Source organism: Plectropomus leopardus, chromosome 17 (assembly GCF_026936395.1).
Source record: "Plectropomus leopardus strain MGB_pleo_1.0 chromosome 17, ASM2693639v1, whole genome shotgun sequence".
Classification (NCBI taxonomy): Eukaryota; Metazoa; Chordata; class Actinopteri; order Perciformes; family Serranidae; genus Plectropomus; species Plectropomus leopardus.
In genome coordinates this window covers 32,544,989-32,561,491 of record NC_142192.1, presented here as the reverse complement: position 1 = coordinate 32,561,491, position 16,503 = coordinate 32,544,989, and the positions used below count along the sequence as shown (strand labels likewise).

Sequence of the window (16,503 nt, the reverse complement as noted above, 5' to 3'; positions counted from 1 at the left end):
AAACAGCTTCCACATCCGCGGAGCTTTTCTCTCCACCATGCTGCTGATGGCGCGATGTGCAGATCCCACCTGTGCTCATTTCAATTAGGAAAACTTCCGCTGCTTTATAAAGAAATGAAAGTGGTTTGTGACTGATATGATTTATCGTTTGTCTCATTATCAAGTGCATGTGCATTCTTTTAGCGCGATTTTTATACTGTATGTACAGCAGTGAGAGTGACTGATCCAGGAGATGCAAAGACATAAAGTCTTAAATATTTTTTAGTGATGCCACAATACAAGTTAGAGGCGTGCAACATTATAACACAAGGGCTCTAAATCACATAGAAGCTGCTACTCTGCAAGTTTATTACAGGAATTGGACATAAAATAGCCAGATGCTTTAATGTCGTCATAAACCCACTACAGTGAACTACAGTCACACTGTAAGTCCCTGAGGGAATATTTCAAGGATATTGTAGTGATTTTTCTCAGAGTACACTGAGGCAGGGCTGCTCCCAACAGACCTATAATCCTAACTCTGTTTTTATTACCGCAAGCAGGGCTTGTCTTAACACAGACATGGTGAAAATGCCAATCTGTCAGCCATATCAATAAATTATTGAAAATTGCCTTGAATTAAAAGTTGGCTGCAGCGCCAGTTGGAATCTGTCGCCACCTAATGTGTATTTTCTTTGACACATTAGATGCATTTTTTAATGATCAAACAGCCGCTTGTAATTATGAACAAAACATATCTACAGTTTTTAGTGACATTTTTAAGAAAGAACCGAGCACATCTATGGTTATGGCTGTGTCACTCATTGCACCATCAGTCTAGTGCAGGTAGTAATGTGCTTTATGTTAGATGGATGCAGCCCAGAGGACTTGCATGTTCATGTAACAGTGATCTTTTAATTTACTGACAAATGGGTTTATACTCAATACTTTTAATATTCTACCTTGATTCAAAAATTGTGAATATCCAAGTATTGAAAGAATTGTGTGACATTATGATAATAAACTTATTTTTGCATGCAGTGGGGGACTTAAAGAAGCAGCAAAAGAGGCAATAACTCCAAGAAAAGGTCCTGTGAAACTAAAAACCGAAGCAATGTCAGTATGAAGGAAATTTGATGGGAGGGGCAGAGTGCAGGGGTGATCATAAAATCTGTGATGTAAGTGCACATGTCTGTACCTCATGAAGGGGTGGCTTTGAGAAAAAAAAGCGAGTGGCTATTTCAGTCAGTATACGTTTTGGTCTTTGAATTTTCCTTTCAGAAACAGAATTGAAAAGACAAATAGCAATGAAATTTCCATTTTCTGAAACCTGAAGTTGTCTTAGGTTAAAAAAAAACAAAACAAAAAAAAACACATTGTTCAATGCATAAGCGCCAAAATATAATTCATGTAGTTAGAGAGAGAAATTAAGAGTGAAGACTGAACTTACTGTTATAAACTGTACTGCTATGGCTTTGGAACCGTATTCTGACATTATTTTAGATTCTATCATCTACAGAAATCTCTCTGCACTTCTGTCACATGTTAGAAAATGGTATTTATATATACCCCTGTGAAAGGTGGCTTGTGGCATTGGTGTCTGCTGAAATCGCCAATAAAGTGGTGGTATTTGATGAGTTTAGAATTAGAGTGAGCTGTGGGCGTCCAGTAGTTCACCTGGTTGAGCGGCGCCCCATGTACAGAGGCTGTGTCCTCCCCACAGCGGCCACAGGTTGGACCCTTTGTATCCAACCTGCTCCAATATCCTGTCTTTTGTATATTTGATGCAAAAGCCAAAAAATAAGGAAAGGCAGCTTTATTTGTATGGCTCATTTCATACAGCAGGGCAATTCAAAGTGCTTTACAGAGCAATAAGATATAAAACATAATAAAGGATACAGATTTACAATAAGAGTAAAGAGATAAGATATAAAAGGTAACATTAATTACAGGATTTTAAAAAAAAAAATTATCACCATTAAAAATAGAAAAAGTGCAGACAACAGGTGCAAAGATAAAAAAAAAAAAACACTTAAAAAAATTCATTTAAAAAAGTTCAGTCTTTACTCTTCACTTCTCTCACCTAACTATTTTGGGGCCCATGCAATGAATAATAATTTAAATTTAATTTTAATTCATATAACATGTTTGACCCTGAGAACTAAAATTGGCTTGCTTTTCATTGTTTTGTTTTGGATTTTGAAATGATTTTTTTTTTCATTTCTGTTTCTGAAAGGAAAATTCAGAGGCCAAAAAGTACACTGACCCTTTCCCACTAGGAATGAATATCTGTTCGTATCCCTATTCACAAATTTTGAGTCATTTTTACATAACCATATCGGCACACTCAATGATGCATTTTTAATAGACATATTTAATAGATTTGTCTGTAACCGAACAAACAAAAATAGAATTGACTCAAGTTTACTCAGATCTAAGTGCCTCAATATTGCAACATAATCTCAGAGGATACATTGCTTAAAAAATGTAATATGGTGAAGTTAAGTCCTTTCTCAAGCTGTTTAAATCCCTTCATCTCCCTCCTCCTCTACATCGTTGTCCTCTCTCCTCCTGTCCTTGTCTTCCTACGTCATCGCTCCTCACGCTGCTCTTCCCTTCCTCTGTCCTCCTCTTCTTATCTCCTCCACCCACCCCCACCCATTCCCTTTCTTTTTCACTTGCTCCTCCTCATCTCCTTCCTGCTCCCATCTTACTCACTTTGCTTCGCTCTTTTATTCTCACCTGCATCCCTCCTCCCTTCATTCCTTTCACCTCCCTCATCTGTGCCTCCTGTCCTCTTCCCTCCTCTCTGACTCACCAGGTCTTTCCTCAACCACACCCTCTCCTACCTACTTCCACTCTGTTTCCGTGTTCATGCAAAGTGTCCACCACATTAAGTGTTGTCCCAACTAGTGAGGAGTAAAGGCGGGTTGTTAAAACCTCAAACAATGAGCTTGCACCGATGCCGACTTATTAATCACGTGAAACACGTCATGGAGACACTCCATGCAACTAAAGTCCCGTGCAACTTCCCTTACAAATGTTACCTGCTCAAACTAAGATCAACATTAAACATTGTCTTACAGATGTTAACATCTTAAGTGCTACATTCAAACACACCCAATTCTAGTCTAATGGTAGTTAGGTTTTTTTTTAATCATAAAGTGTTTTATATTATGCTGCATATACACAGGAAGTGTTGCAAAAACTGTGCAGCTTATAAACATCAGAGTGAAAAATGAGAAGATATTTACAAAAAATAAATGTCACGAATGAGTCTAAGTTTTATTCCTATTTATGTATTAATTATTTGCTAATTTGTTTTTTTTAATTTACTTTTTTATTAGTTGATTAATTTGTTTATTTTAAATGGCAAGGGGATAATATAGCCTACCACAATTCCGGTAAACAGCAGCAAAGCCTACAAATGTGAGTAAGCTTTGTTTTAGGGCTGTTTTAAAATTGCAATTAATTGCAGAATTTTAATAGTTAATTGTGATTAATCATATTTTTTAATAATGTGTTTACAGTAACATTGTTTTACATTTCAAAATGTCCATACTGACAACGGAAAGCAATTCTTACCAGATTATCTTGATTAGGAATCAAATGACAATTGAAAAACTGCTGGGACAAGCATAAAGTGGGTATGTCTGTAAAGGGGAGACTCATGGGGACCCACAGAACCCATTTTCATTCAGATATTTTGAGGTCAGATGTCAAGGGACCCCCTTTCCATTGCCAAAATTTAGCCTAACTTGGAAGCATAATTCCTCTCCCTTCCTGAGAGGCAAGCATGACATGGTTGGTTCCACTGGATTCATCAGGTCCTCTAGTTCAGATGATAACAGTATCATAGCTCTCACTTAAAAACTCAGCCTGGTACACCCTCAAAAAGATGGGAAAGTCAGCTGATGATTAATGTGATTGAAAAAATGTACATGGTAATTATGGACTTTAATCACATTGCGATTAACATGTTAATGCTGACAGCCTTTCTTTATTTTTCTGTGTGGTTACCAAATATTGTGACAGCTCCTTTTTCTGCCCCAAAGAGGGAGATTTGTCCCAAAGCTTGCTACTGTAGTGATACCTGACACCTGGGTGGAGGGTGCTTCATTCAGCTGTGAAGGTGACTACAAGCAGAGTGACAGAGTGGGAGTGGGTAGGGTCCAGTTTAGGAAAGCCTCGTCTTGTCTCCTGTTCCTCCTCTTGTTTTACTCGTTCCTCACCTGACTTTTCTTCCTCCCTCTCCTTCAGGTGTGTCCTGTCCTCCTGTCTGCTGCTACCAAGATGCAGTTCTCAGTCAGACTGAGCGTCTGCCTGCTGGGCTTTGTTCTTGTCTCTCTAATCCCTCAGCCAGCGCGGGGTCAAGGTAAGTAACACCACTAGCCTGCTTCCCACTCAAGGGCCAAGAGGGTCAATGAGGCCTACAGGGGTTTACCTGACAGCGCCACAGGACCTCACATGGTCAGTCTGGGCTTTTATTAAAGAGCCAACAGGGCAAACCATTGTGTGTCATAATGGTACCCTACAGGGCGAACTGTCAAACCCAGTGTTAAACCATTAGGACTTCCCACAGTGGAACCATGTAGATTTAGAAACTGGGCTGACTGATAACTGGGGTTTCATTATAGAGGCTTTCTGCATAGATACTCAATGGGAATACACAGAATCCCCATAGTGCCAAACATGGTCAACAGTATCCTCACGGGAGCTCAGGTTTCAGTGATGTTTTCATGATGATTTTTATCCTCAGTTTCCGACAGGCCTTCGACTTTGAGGCCAAACAAGGCTCTCTACCACAGAGCCAAACAGAGCTTTCTGGGTTTTTCCCATCATGATGCTTAGCAGGGTTCCCAAGGGTTTCCCATTATAGTGCTTAGCTGCGTTTCCTATGTTTTGTTTTTCTCACCATAGTGCTTAGCAGGGTTTTCTAGAACTTTACCTTTTTGCTGTCAAACAGGGACATCCAAGTCTTTCCATATCAGGACCAGACAGGACTACGAACAACTTCATTTACCTGAAAAATTAATTGGTTGTTTCCACACTGGTGCTAGAAATCATTCAACACTAATCTGCTTTCAGCATTAAGATAAAGCTTCGAGGCTTACTCTGTAAACCTCTGTGTGGCCCTGTTGTGGAAATGCAGGTGTCGTCCTTTGCATTCACCATTTCATTCAGCAGGTTTAAATTGTGAACTTTATGTTGCAATTTTGGTGTGCAGCTTTGCTCCAAAGACATTGGCTTCTATTCTGAAATGTTTTTTTTATGGAAATTATGCTTTTAAATGTGCATTTACCTTCATGTGTCTGTCTCAAAGGGAAAAGCCTCAATGCCAAAATCATAATGAGAAAATGTGTGTTACTGTCTGCTAGACAAACTGGGTTGTTTCCTGCGACACAGTCTGCCACCTCTGTAATTAATCCGCACGTGTGTCACTTAATTATTTATTTGTGGAAGTGTTCAAAGGGCATTCTAATGACAGATTTCTGTTAACTCGGGTCACAGATTTGATTTTCAAAATCAAAAAAACATTTGTGCTAAGCTTGTGTATAAATTTACTAACTTAACATAAAGCAGTTTTTAATAATGTTTTCTTTTATTCATATACATCTGTTAACCACACAGCATCTGTGTGTGTTTAACTATAGCACCTCTCTAAAAGACAAGCGCTCTTAATTACGATTTCTCCTTTTTGTCTGTGGTCAATCAATGTGCTCACATCACCTTTCACCCTATTTAACACATTTAACTTACTCAGCAATTAACACATAACCTCACTCATTAGCACAGAGATGATTCTCCCTCACATCATCATCATCATTAACAGTCTTATACTCTCCTTTTTGCCAGCTCGACCTTCTCTGTAGGAATTTAAATGATGGGCTGATTCCTTTTTATACAGAAGACCTGATTATGGATCTAAGATCAGAGTTTCTATCCATTTTCAGTCTCAGTGTATTGGATGTTACATGTTGTATGAGAATGTGAAAAAAAGAAACACACTAATAGATTGATGTGTTGCTTTGAGCACAGTTTGGCACTTATGCTGCACCCAAACACAAATCCGCCAACTGTCAGAGGTTGTTGGCAGTGTTGAACCTGAAACAAGGCTAAACCTGTGTAGTGCTGCGGTGAGGAGCCAAAGCCACCTGACATCGTGCCACGACCATAAAATCAAATGTTGGGCTGTGATACTGTGCCATACCATAATAGCAGATTAAAGCTTTGAAAAAGGTCAGCATGCAAGCGTTCAGACAGTGGAGGGTTTCCCCGGTGTCTGCTGCCCAGTGAATTGGTCGTCTGTATTTTGATTGGCCGGTGGTAGCAGGGCACACCTCTGCTGATCTACTGGCGACATCCATACACACACCCTTTACCATTCACCACATTTTGCTAAATCGACATGCTGTAATTCCATTACAACAGACATGTCCAAAGTCTGGTGACCGATTTTAAACGGCCCACGGCTTGTTTTTCAAACTATGTGTGGCCTGCCGCACAATATTGGGTAATCAAGCAAGATTGCATTTTTCCGTTCACCTCATAATGGCAGGACTATCGTATAGTTTGTGGACGTGCACGAAGTTGGAACTATGTAGGCGAAACCAATGTGTTTTCATAAACAGACAGTGTACAAAGTACAAAATAATTTTCCGGTTACAAAATCAAAAGATGTCCATCATAAATTCATTTCCTGCTAGGTAGCAGACATGTCCACAGTAAAAAAGCAGACAATGAAAGCCTCCACTTTCAGGAATGTTGGAAAGTTGAATAATTTTTCATTGAAAGAAACAGCTGCATTTGTCTCATTGTATGTGTTTTTTTTAATAACCTATATGATGTGAGAAGCATCTGTCCCCGAGGTATTTTTTACATGATTTAATCTGACCCCCATTCACAACAGTTTTGACATAATGTATTACATAATCTTTAGGTTTGAAGTAGGGCTGGGCAGTGTATCAGTAGTATATCAATATAAGCTGTAGGTGGAAGCTTAACAGAGAGGGAATGCTTGTCAGCATGAAATAATTAAAATACTAACTTCCTAGTTTCAGTGTTTTTGGCTAATCTAACCAAACCGGTTTTAAAGCTAATGAATTTCCCTGTCAGTTGTTTGAAGTTGATATCTTTGTACACTTGTATAAAATAACAAAATTCTCATACACAATGCCATTACAGACCCTGTAGTGTTTTCCTCAGTGTGATGTTTGTAGTTGCCATGACAACACAGCATGCTGGAAATCTTCAAAAGCACAAATACCTGTGAAAGTTTCATTCACCCTCTTTCTGCTCTCCATTGTCCCTACATGCTGTCTGAAAGCATACAGATATCTTACAGTAGATCCTCATGGACTTCACCCTCAGAGAAGTTCTGCGGATCCTTTGCTCCAATGATTGACTTTTAGCGAAGCCAGAAGATCATTTTCATTGTTGATAAACTGCCAGTTATGTTTCAGTCGATAAATCATGTCATCCACAGTTTCAATGCGAAAAATGCCTATCAGAATTTCAAGGTGACGTCTTCAAATTGCTTGTTTTGTCCAACCAACACACTCAAATCTGTAATGATATACTGTAAGAAATTGAAAAGCAACAATTCTCAACCAGTGAATATTTGGCATCTTAACTTAAAATAACAGCTCGTTTCAGTTCTAAGTGAGATTATGTTTACCCTCAAGAAGTGTTTCCCAATCAGTCTTTAACCATAATTGTCCCAGTAAAAGCACAGCCTGACAACTTGTGCAACAAAATAAATATATCACAATGAGGTGGGTTTTGTCCAGAGTTTGAACTGAAAGTGACTGCTGCATTCCTCGGCGAAGAGGCCATAGTGTGATAGCCTCGGCTACACCACTGACCCACGAGGAGCTGAGGAGTTACGAGCAGCTTGGGCAGCTTCCACAGAAACTCCCCAGCTCTGTGGCTCTCTATTAGTTCAGAGGAATTGGATAGGTGGAGAAGTTTTTCAGCAAATAAATAAATAGACTACCGCTTGCCAAGAGGAGTCCAGAGATGTGAAACAAAGAAACATTCTTCTTTGTTTTGGTGTGTAATCTTTCTGTTTTCCAAGTTTCCCTGTGCTATATAGAAAAATGAGTCAGGGCTGTCATTATCTAAATACTTAGTCACATCCTTAACTATGCTCAAACCCAACACCTGCTGTGAAATCGCTACTGAAAATGTTAAATAGTCAGAGAATGACTTCAGTGTCTTAGCTCAGGCTTTGTTGAGGCTTCTCGTATTTTCCTCCTGCAGAAACAATAGAAGAAGTATCTACATGTTTCTGTGCCTGAATGGGAAACAGGCGAGGGGAATGTGGTCAAATGTCAGCGGGAGTTTTTCTAGGTCACATCTTGTAGGTGCCATTCAGAAAGCCACTGGCATTTCTAGTGAATATAATCAGAAGCCGTGGGGACAGAAGGGGAAATTGTCGGTGTATGAAATAGAAAAATAATTGGATCTCCAAATTACACAAAATTTTGACATGAACAGGGAAAATGTGTTTTTTTCCATGAGTCTTTTACTCCTTTTACCATCATCAGAAACAGAAAGAAAGCTTTAGCTCTAGTTTGCTCCATGCACTTAATATGATAATGATTAATTGACATGATAATACTCTGTGTAGCATCTTTAAGTGCGTCTGCTCTTGGCAATGATAACATGGAGTCTTTTCTAAAAGACATGTTTGCAAACTAAAAGTGACTTTAAGTTTGGAAAACTTTCCATCATCCCTTTTCTGCTCCCTTCAAAGCTCCCTACTTGCAAACAAGAGTTTTACCATTTTCTATACTCAGCTCAACACCATCCCTTCACCTAATAATGTCTCCTGGATTCTCCCACTCTTACGAATAATTTAAGATGCTCTCAAAACTTTGCGTGTCTGACTTGCTGCACAACTCCCAGTGGGTGTGACGGACACCTCTCCCACACTCGGCAGCAGTCGGCTCTGCTGTTTGCTCAAGATTCTCCATGAAAAATAGATGAGAATTAAGTTCTCATCTCTACAGGCGAGGCCTTTTGTCTTCACCCGGCTGTTTGCTCAGCATCCAATACTTGTCTCTGTGTGAGAATACAATCTTACAGAGAAGATCCATGGTTTTCTGTGAATGAGTGTGTGTGTATATGTGTGTATGGAGCTGCAAAGGAACCGGCAGGTTTTCTCTTAAGAGGCGTGAGAAAAAAAAACCAACCACCAAAGCTTCATGGATTTTTATGTTCATATACCAGAATACAGTTGCCTCCAGTTGCGGATGAGCATGCATAATTCATGCACACACATGCACATGTTGATGCACTCACACAGGTACACACTCAACTACACTCCAACTACACTACAAACAGAGAGGTGCAAAATCTGCTTCTCGAATCATTTGGGATTTGAGCAGCTCTCTCCAGACGAGAGAATGTCCTTTGTTTCCGAGAGAGAGAGCTAAACCCTGAGCCGAAATCCCATGCAGCCCTCATTCTCATCCCCAGGTTGGTGAGATAATTGGTACAGTATTCCTTATATGTGTTTGTATATAAATATATTTGCCTGCTGTTGAATGCGCCGGCTTCACATTCTCTTCATTGAATCAGGATTATCCTCCCTGTGCTGAACTCAAGTTTCTTTGCATACCTACATGAGTTGTGTTCTGGAGATAATGACATGCATAAAGAGGCGGTTCACCCAAAATGCTGCAGAGGTGTTTGTTGATAGGTCTTATCAGCTTGACTAAATCCTGTATTGTGGAGAAAGCTGCAGGGGAGTGGATGAATCAGTTTAGGAAAGCTAAAGAAAACAGACAGTTGCTCTTTAAAATTGTGTCATTTGCAACAAAGCTGTGTTTTTACCTTTGGCAGCACATTACAAAATCTGTTCAAGCACCATAGCACATTGTTACCATGTGTCATACGGACAGACAACTTGTGTGCATTTCGTCCCAAGCGGACAAGCAGCAATAAAAACTCCTCCTAAAAGCCACATTTATTTTCAGTCAATATGTTTTTTTCTCATTTTGTTTTGTTTTGGGTGAACCATCCCTTTAAGCCTCTTGTTTATTGTGCGCCAGAGAATCAGAGCTCTTCCAGGCGTCAATCACAGTGTAGGTATTTAAAGAAGTCGGCGGCAGCAGATGGCTCACCTCATAATGAGGACACAAACACAGGAACGAGTTTGTGGTTTTCATATTTTAACCCCCTCCGCTGGCTTCTCTTTTTTTTTTTTTTTTTTTACATTTTTTATATAGTTAACCAAATTAGATCGGGTAATGTGTTGCTTCTAGGTACATGATTATTATCTGGGATTTTGTTCTGCCGGTGTGAAAAGAATGGGGTGTTGTTGTTGTTGACCATGAAAATGTGTTTTTTGACATTCCAATGCTTTACCGTGGCCTCTATCCAGTGTTATAACCTGCGCCTTAATGTGAAAACACAACAATACTGTGTAGGAGCTTAGTGAAATATGATCATGCTCTTTTGTACAAGGGAAAAAAGTTCCAGTAACACAGTGTTGTTGCCTTTTCTGAGAGTTTATACACAGGTCGAGGCCATTGTAAAGCGTATTTGGATATTGTGCAGCTCAGTGGATCTAGTCACTCTGTGTTGTACATCTAAACACTCCTGCTGAGGACAGGAGAGGAATAGTAAACAGATGCTATTCCAGTGCCTTTCCCTTTGGTGCCCTTTGTTCTTTTTCTCCTTGCAGTTAAAAGGAAGTCACATTCACTCCTTTTTCTCATCCTCTCCTTACCCCTGATGACAATTTCAAAGCACAGAGACGCAGAGAGAAAAGAAAGGAAAGAAAATGAGATCAGGACATGGAGGGATCAGATAGAAAGACAAAGACAGAGGGACGGATGAGGAGACAGAGATCGCGAGCTTGAAAAAATGAATATAAGGGAAGGATACAGAGAGGAAAGTGGGGGGTAGGCCTCAAGGCGGCTGACAGGGCCAACAACTAATCAGGATGAGAGGCAGGGGCGTCGCTTTGATGCCGCCGGTAAGTGGAACACAGAAGAAGACCTGTCGTATCCCTGCAGAGACGAGCACAATACGGGCTCGTCAATGGATGAGGAAGATGAGGATGAGGATGAGGAGGAGAATGGGACTTTGCTTTTTAATGTGACATCTGTGCAAGCTAATCTCTCTGATGTGTATCCTCCCCGCTTGGATGAGATACAATTTATCCTTCTTTATTTATTTCCTCTCCTAACTGTTTAAAAACACAGATGGAGTGACTGACTCTACGCCGCCATAACTCTGGAGGGAGTTCAATCTAACTTAACTCAGTCACAGTCATGTTCTGCGGATGAGCAAGTGCAAAACAGACGGAGAGCAGATTCTGTGAAACCTGCAGCTCTGTAAAACATCCTGAGCAGTCATGCTTTTTGTGACTTTTTAAGGATAAACAGATATTAATTCTTAAAGGGACAGTTCATCCACAAACCAAAAATACATATTTCTCTTCTTACCTGTAGTGCTATTTATCAGTGTAGATAGTTTTGGTGTTGGAGAAATTGGCCATAGAGATTTCTGCCTTCTCTCCGATATAATGGAACTGGATGGCACTTAGCTTGTGGTGCTCAAAGCACCAAAAAACACACAGACAACAACAAAAAACCCACATTTGTAAAACCCAACTGGAATGTCTCTTTCCCAATATCACGGCCAGGTTTCTCAAGATAATCCACAGACCTTGAGCAGTTTCATGTGGGAACTACTTTCTTTCTACCGAACCACAGCTACCAACCGTATCACTGTGCAGAAGGAAGCGTGCAACTACTGCTAATTCACCTACTACAGAGGCGTGAAAGTACATGTACAAGTTCTTGCTGGTATATTTAGAGATACTTTTTTTGATATCTCCAAAACAATCTACATTGATAAATAGCACTGCAGGTAAGAGAAAATTTGCATTTTGATTTTGGGATCAACTGTCAATCTTTAAGCACTCGACTTGATTTATTAGTTAGGTGGAGCTTAAAAGAAAACATATATCTGTTAGAAATTATAACCTAAAACAGTTTGTCTTTTTTAATCATCAGCAAAATTGAACTCCAGTCTTTGTTATGGATGTAATCCACTAATATGCACTGATGATGGCAGTTTTTCTAATAATGAGATAAAAATATTTGTGGGATGGACTGTGCATGACAGGGATCATTTGTGAATTTATTCATTCATCATTGAAATATTTACAGTATTTCTCAAACTGACAGTTATTGTGTGAAGTTGTTCATTTAGTTTTTTCCTCTGTCCAGTTTCATCACCAAGGAGATTTCGCACCAAAGTCCTGAGCCCCACCAAACTGCATGTGTCGTGGAAGGAACCGAAAGGACAGTTTGAAAGCTACAAGGTCATTTACAACACACGGCCAGGTAAGATTCAGCTCTTAAAAACACTATTTTTCAGACAGTGTGCTTTACTGGAGTTTTTAGCATGATTGTTTACTTCTCTAGAGGAAGTTTCATTTTCACTTGAGACTGTTTGTCATGAGAGTTCTCCAAAAGAAAACTGCTGTTTCTATAATTAGATGGACTGATCAAAAGATATGTTTAGGGGTCCAGATGTGGCCCAGTTTCTGGTTCTTAAACAGCAAGTCACAAAATAAAGGAAAAATAATGGGGATAGGAGGTGAGTTTTGCTCAAAATTTGAACGCGACCAATTTGTAAAGTGTGAATGACAGGTTTTTTTTTGTAGTGAGAGTTGACAAAAGTGAACATCACGCTTCATCTATGTTTCATTCATTATAACAGGGTTCCTGCGGATCATTGAAAAGTCTTAAAAGGCAGTAAATCTATTCATCTAAGATAAAGGGCTTAATTCACATTAAAATTTCTCAAATTGACCTTTCAAAGTCTTAAAAACACTCAGATATGGTATTTTCATGATTTTTTTTTCTGACAAAAGCTAAAAATGATCTATAAATGCTTAAAAAAACTATACAAGAGAGATGCGCAGTAATGATAACAATAACAAGCACAGCAGTCGATACATAAATTGATGGTGAGATAGATAAATGACTTGTGCATTAACATTACTAAAGAGTCACATTCTATGTTACAATAAATATTAGAAAAATAAAATAATATTTCCCCTTACCTTTCATAATTGATGTTGTTACATGTCTTCTTTACTCCATTTTGGCTATTTTAACATTTGTCTTAAATTTCGTTCAAAGTGGCATTACAAAAGTCCTAAGAGGTCTTAAATACCACTTGCCTTAAGCTGTAGGAACACTGTGTGAACAAATTAGAACAAAAAAAAATTAAACACAAACATCAGAACAGTTTGGTTTAATGCTTCAGTGTTGTTTGGAGCTGGTGGAGCTTTGCTGTCTGCAGAAACCTTCTAGTTCAAACTTGATTTGTCCATGGAGATCTGACAGGAGATTCACGCGTACAGTCGTGCCTGGTGTTTTCACACAGTTAGCCACATTCACACCTGGAAGCTGAGCAGTACATCCTCTGTGATGGATTGGTTGTCTCGTTCAAGGGCTCCTCAGCGGTAATTGTCACGGGATAATGCATCATTAAAGAAGATCATCCAACAGTACTTGCAGTTAAAGTTGCACCAAAGTCAGACGACAGGAAGGGATTTCTTAATACAGTTTCTGTCCTTTCACAAATCATGTTTACTATACGATGTTTGTCTTCTGCTGGTGGGACAAAAATTCTAGTTATGCACGGAGTAGCACAGCAGTTGAACCTCTTCCCCCAAGGGAGAACAAATCAACCTTTTTATGTGGGTTTCACCTGCATGCTGGTTCATAATTCACTCTGTAGAGCAGGAGACACGTACCCACACACAGCTTCTGATATAGCTGATACCAGAGCTGTTCAGGAGCCCACTGTGGAAATCTGTGCTTCATTGTGGAAGACACATTTAGATTTATTGATGAAGCCCTTCAGCAAGTTTTTTTTGAACAAGTTTGTGAAGATACTTCAGCAAACATGGATCTGGAGTGTTGTTAATGGGCATGGAAGTAATTTTGTATGTGATTTGGTTCACCTCAGGTGTTTTTTAATTCGGGCTGGGAGTAGATGGGTGAGGAGTGCCTCCTCCAACCCCTCTGATACTCATTTTAACACTGATTGTAACCCATTTAAATCGGTGAGGGCCTGAGACTAAACGTGAGAACAGTCTCTCAGTCTGAGCCACTTCAGTTTAACAGCTCTTTGAAATACAGAACCTTTCACAGCCATGACGTGAATTCAACACATTTTTAAAACAGTTTTTTGAACACTTTAACCTTCACGAAGAGAAGACTTATTTGGAGAGCTAGCCTGCATATGTTTTAGCCAGGTGTACCTAATAAACAGGTAAACCGACACCACAGCTCCTTGTCGGCTTGCTCAACAACAGTACAGAAGGTTGAATGCAGCACCTCAGAGGCTGATTTATGGTGGGCTGCAGTTTTCTTTGTCTTTATTCGTCACAACATTGACATTATGTTGGTTTTATTGCTCTTAACACTGAATAAATATGTTGTAGATTTACTGGAATCATAAGTGAGGTTGATGTATACGAGTTATATATATGTTATTTTGAAATTGGGCCAAGTTTTCTACCACAGCAAATTAAAAAACAGGTGTACTGCAGATGTTTTTATAGTTCATGGATGTGATGTAAAGCCATAATCCTTCATCCTGTGTTGTATTATTGCTAATTTGTGAATAATAATGAATTATATCATGAAACATTTGGGAAGCTGTCACTAAATGTTATGATATGATGAGATATACTTGAGTAATGGTCGAGGTTAGTGATTTATGACATTTTAATGTCAATCACAGTTTTGGTCTCTAACCATGATGAAACAGGATAATGGAGATAAAATGATGATTGTTTCTCTTTCCATTTCGCAATGATGATCTCACTTTGTCTTGTGTCATGAATCCAGTACCTTTCCAGCAGTGCGCTCAGTGGCAACAAAACGTGCATATGTTCCCAAAGTCACTGAGAAATCATGGTAAATTACCATGATCTCACTATTTACCATATTGATTGTGATTATGACTTTTGCCACAATTGAGCAGCCCCGGGCAATCTCACTACACACAGCTACAATCAACTTAAAGCAATATGGATCCATACAACAAAAATTTAAAAATATATGGAATATTTGCACATACCTTGAAGGATAAACTATATAAATACCTCGGCATTTAAAAACAGGGAAACAGCTCATTAAACTGTGAAACCATCATACGTAATGCATGAAACTTAATGCAACAGTGCATCCTTGAACTGCATGGGAAAGATCATCCTGTTTTCTTGTTCAGTAGAGTTATAGTCAATAACATTGTTATTGTCTGTTTCCTTTATGATCTTTTCACTCCGGTTACTGTGTAATTTAAATGTTTAAAGCTCAACAGCTCAACATAAAGACAAATATCCAACAGGTAGCAGCTGAAGATGGCTGTGGATGCTGTAAATATTTTAAGTGTTGGTGGAGTTTTTTCTATCAACTATTGAACTTAAAAATGTTCAGTGGCTGCAACAGGCATTCACTCGGGTACCTATTGTTTTTTTTAAATATACAGTTTAGTTTAGTTGGTCTAATTTAACGCTTGACTCAGTTTGACTTCACAGCACTGACAAGTACATGGCAACTCATCCTCACGATTTAGGTTAATTTTAGGTGTTTCTCATTTGCATAAAGAAGTTAAAAATGGATACAGAGAGAAGAAACAGAAGAGGCAAAGCACAGGCAGCTTATGTGTTGTGCACGAAGAACTTGGAGAAAGGGTGTGTTGTTGGCCCAGGTTTTTTTATTGCAGTCAGAAAATAGATGCACGGGCATGAAGTGCTGTAAAAACAAACACATTGAAGCACATTCTCCAGTATTTTATTGTTCTGATGAAATGTTAAAAATATTCAGTTTGTAAACACCTCAAACTGCTATCCAGTAAGTCAGATTGCCTTACAAGAATCATGTGGAGCTGAATGAGTGCAGAGGCCAAACAGTCACAGTTTTTTGTTTTTTATTAAATATCATTTCTTTTCTTTCTTCTATGGTTATTTTTTTCCACTGAGAAACATATCAGAAGGCAAGGAGATACTTTATTGCAAAAGGTGCGCAGCTGCATGTCCTGCTGTAAAAACTGTCCTCTACTCCTGTAACTGTTATGACGGAAAGCTTCAAGAATTCATTTTGTTAAGGACTTGAGTTATAGCACAGTTAAAAATGCTCCCAAAGTAAGGTGTGAGGCTCAGTAGGGGTCCCTCAGTGGGTTTGCGGGGATACATTAAAATTTTACTTTCATTTCTGTCATAAGACACCAAACACTAAAAAAAGATTATACTGTATAAAAAAAAATGATTAAGACTGTTTTGATGAGTTGTTAGTTCAACTTTTACTTCACTGAGTCAGGAAAAAAAGGAAGCAATAATTTGTCCCTGCTTTTTTCAACCCTGTTTGAATTTGAGGTAACCTTTAAATTTCAAACTAAATCATAACTAAGTTCTGATGGTGATGTAATAAGCACACATTTGGATATGAGCCACCACCATTGCCAAAACACTAATGTGGA

General features: G+C 39.0%; 1 protein-coding gene across 3 annotated transcripts in view; it reads left to right on the top strand.

Moving 5' to 3' along the window:
- Window positions 1–16,503, top strand: part of LOC121957675 (collagen alpha-1(XIV) chain-like) — a 211,820-nt gene that overhangs the window by 1,419 nt on the left and 193,898 nt on the right. For all 3 annotated transcript variants that reach the window (XM_042506398.2, XM_088090334.1, XM_088090332.1), the window contains exons 3-4: window positions 4,240–4,354; window positions 12,228–12,344. In XM_042506398.2, coding sequence (XP_042362332.2) covers window positions 4,273–4,354; window positions 12,228–12,344 — 199 coding nt within the window. In that variant the 5' untranslated portion in view covers window positions 4,240–4,272. The remainder of the gene's footprint in view (window positions 1–4,239; window positions 4,355–12,227; window positions 12,345–16,503) is intronic.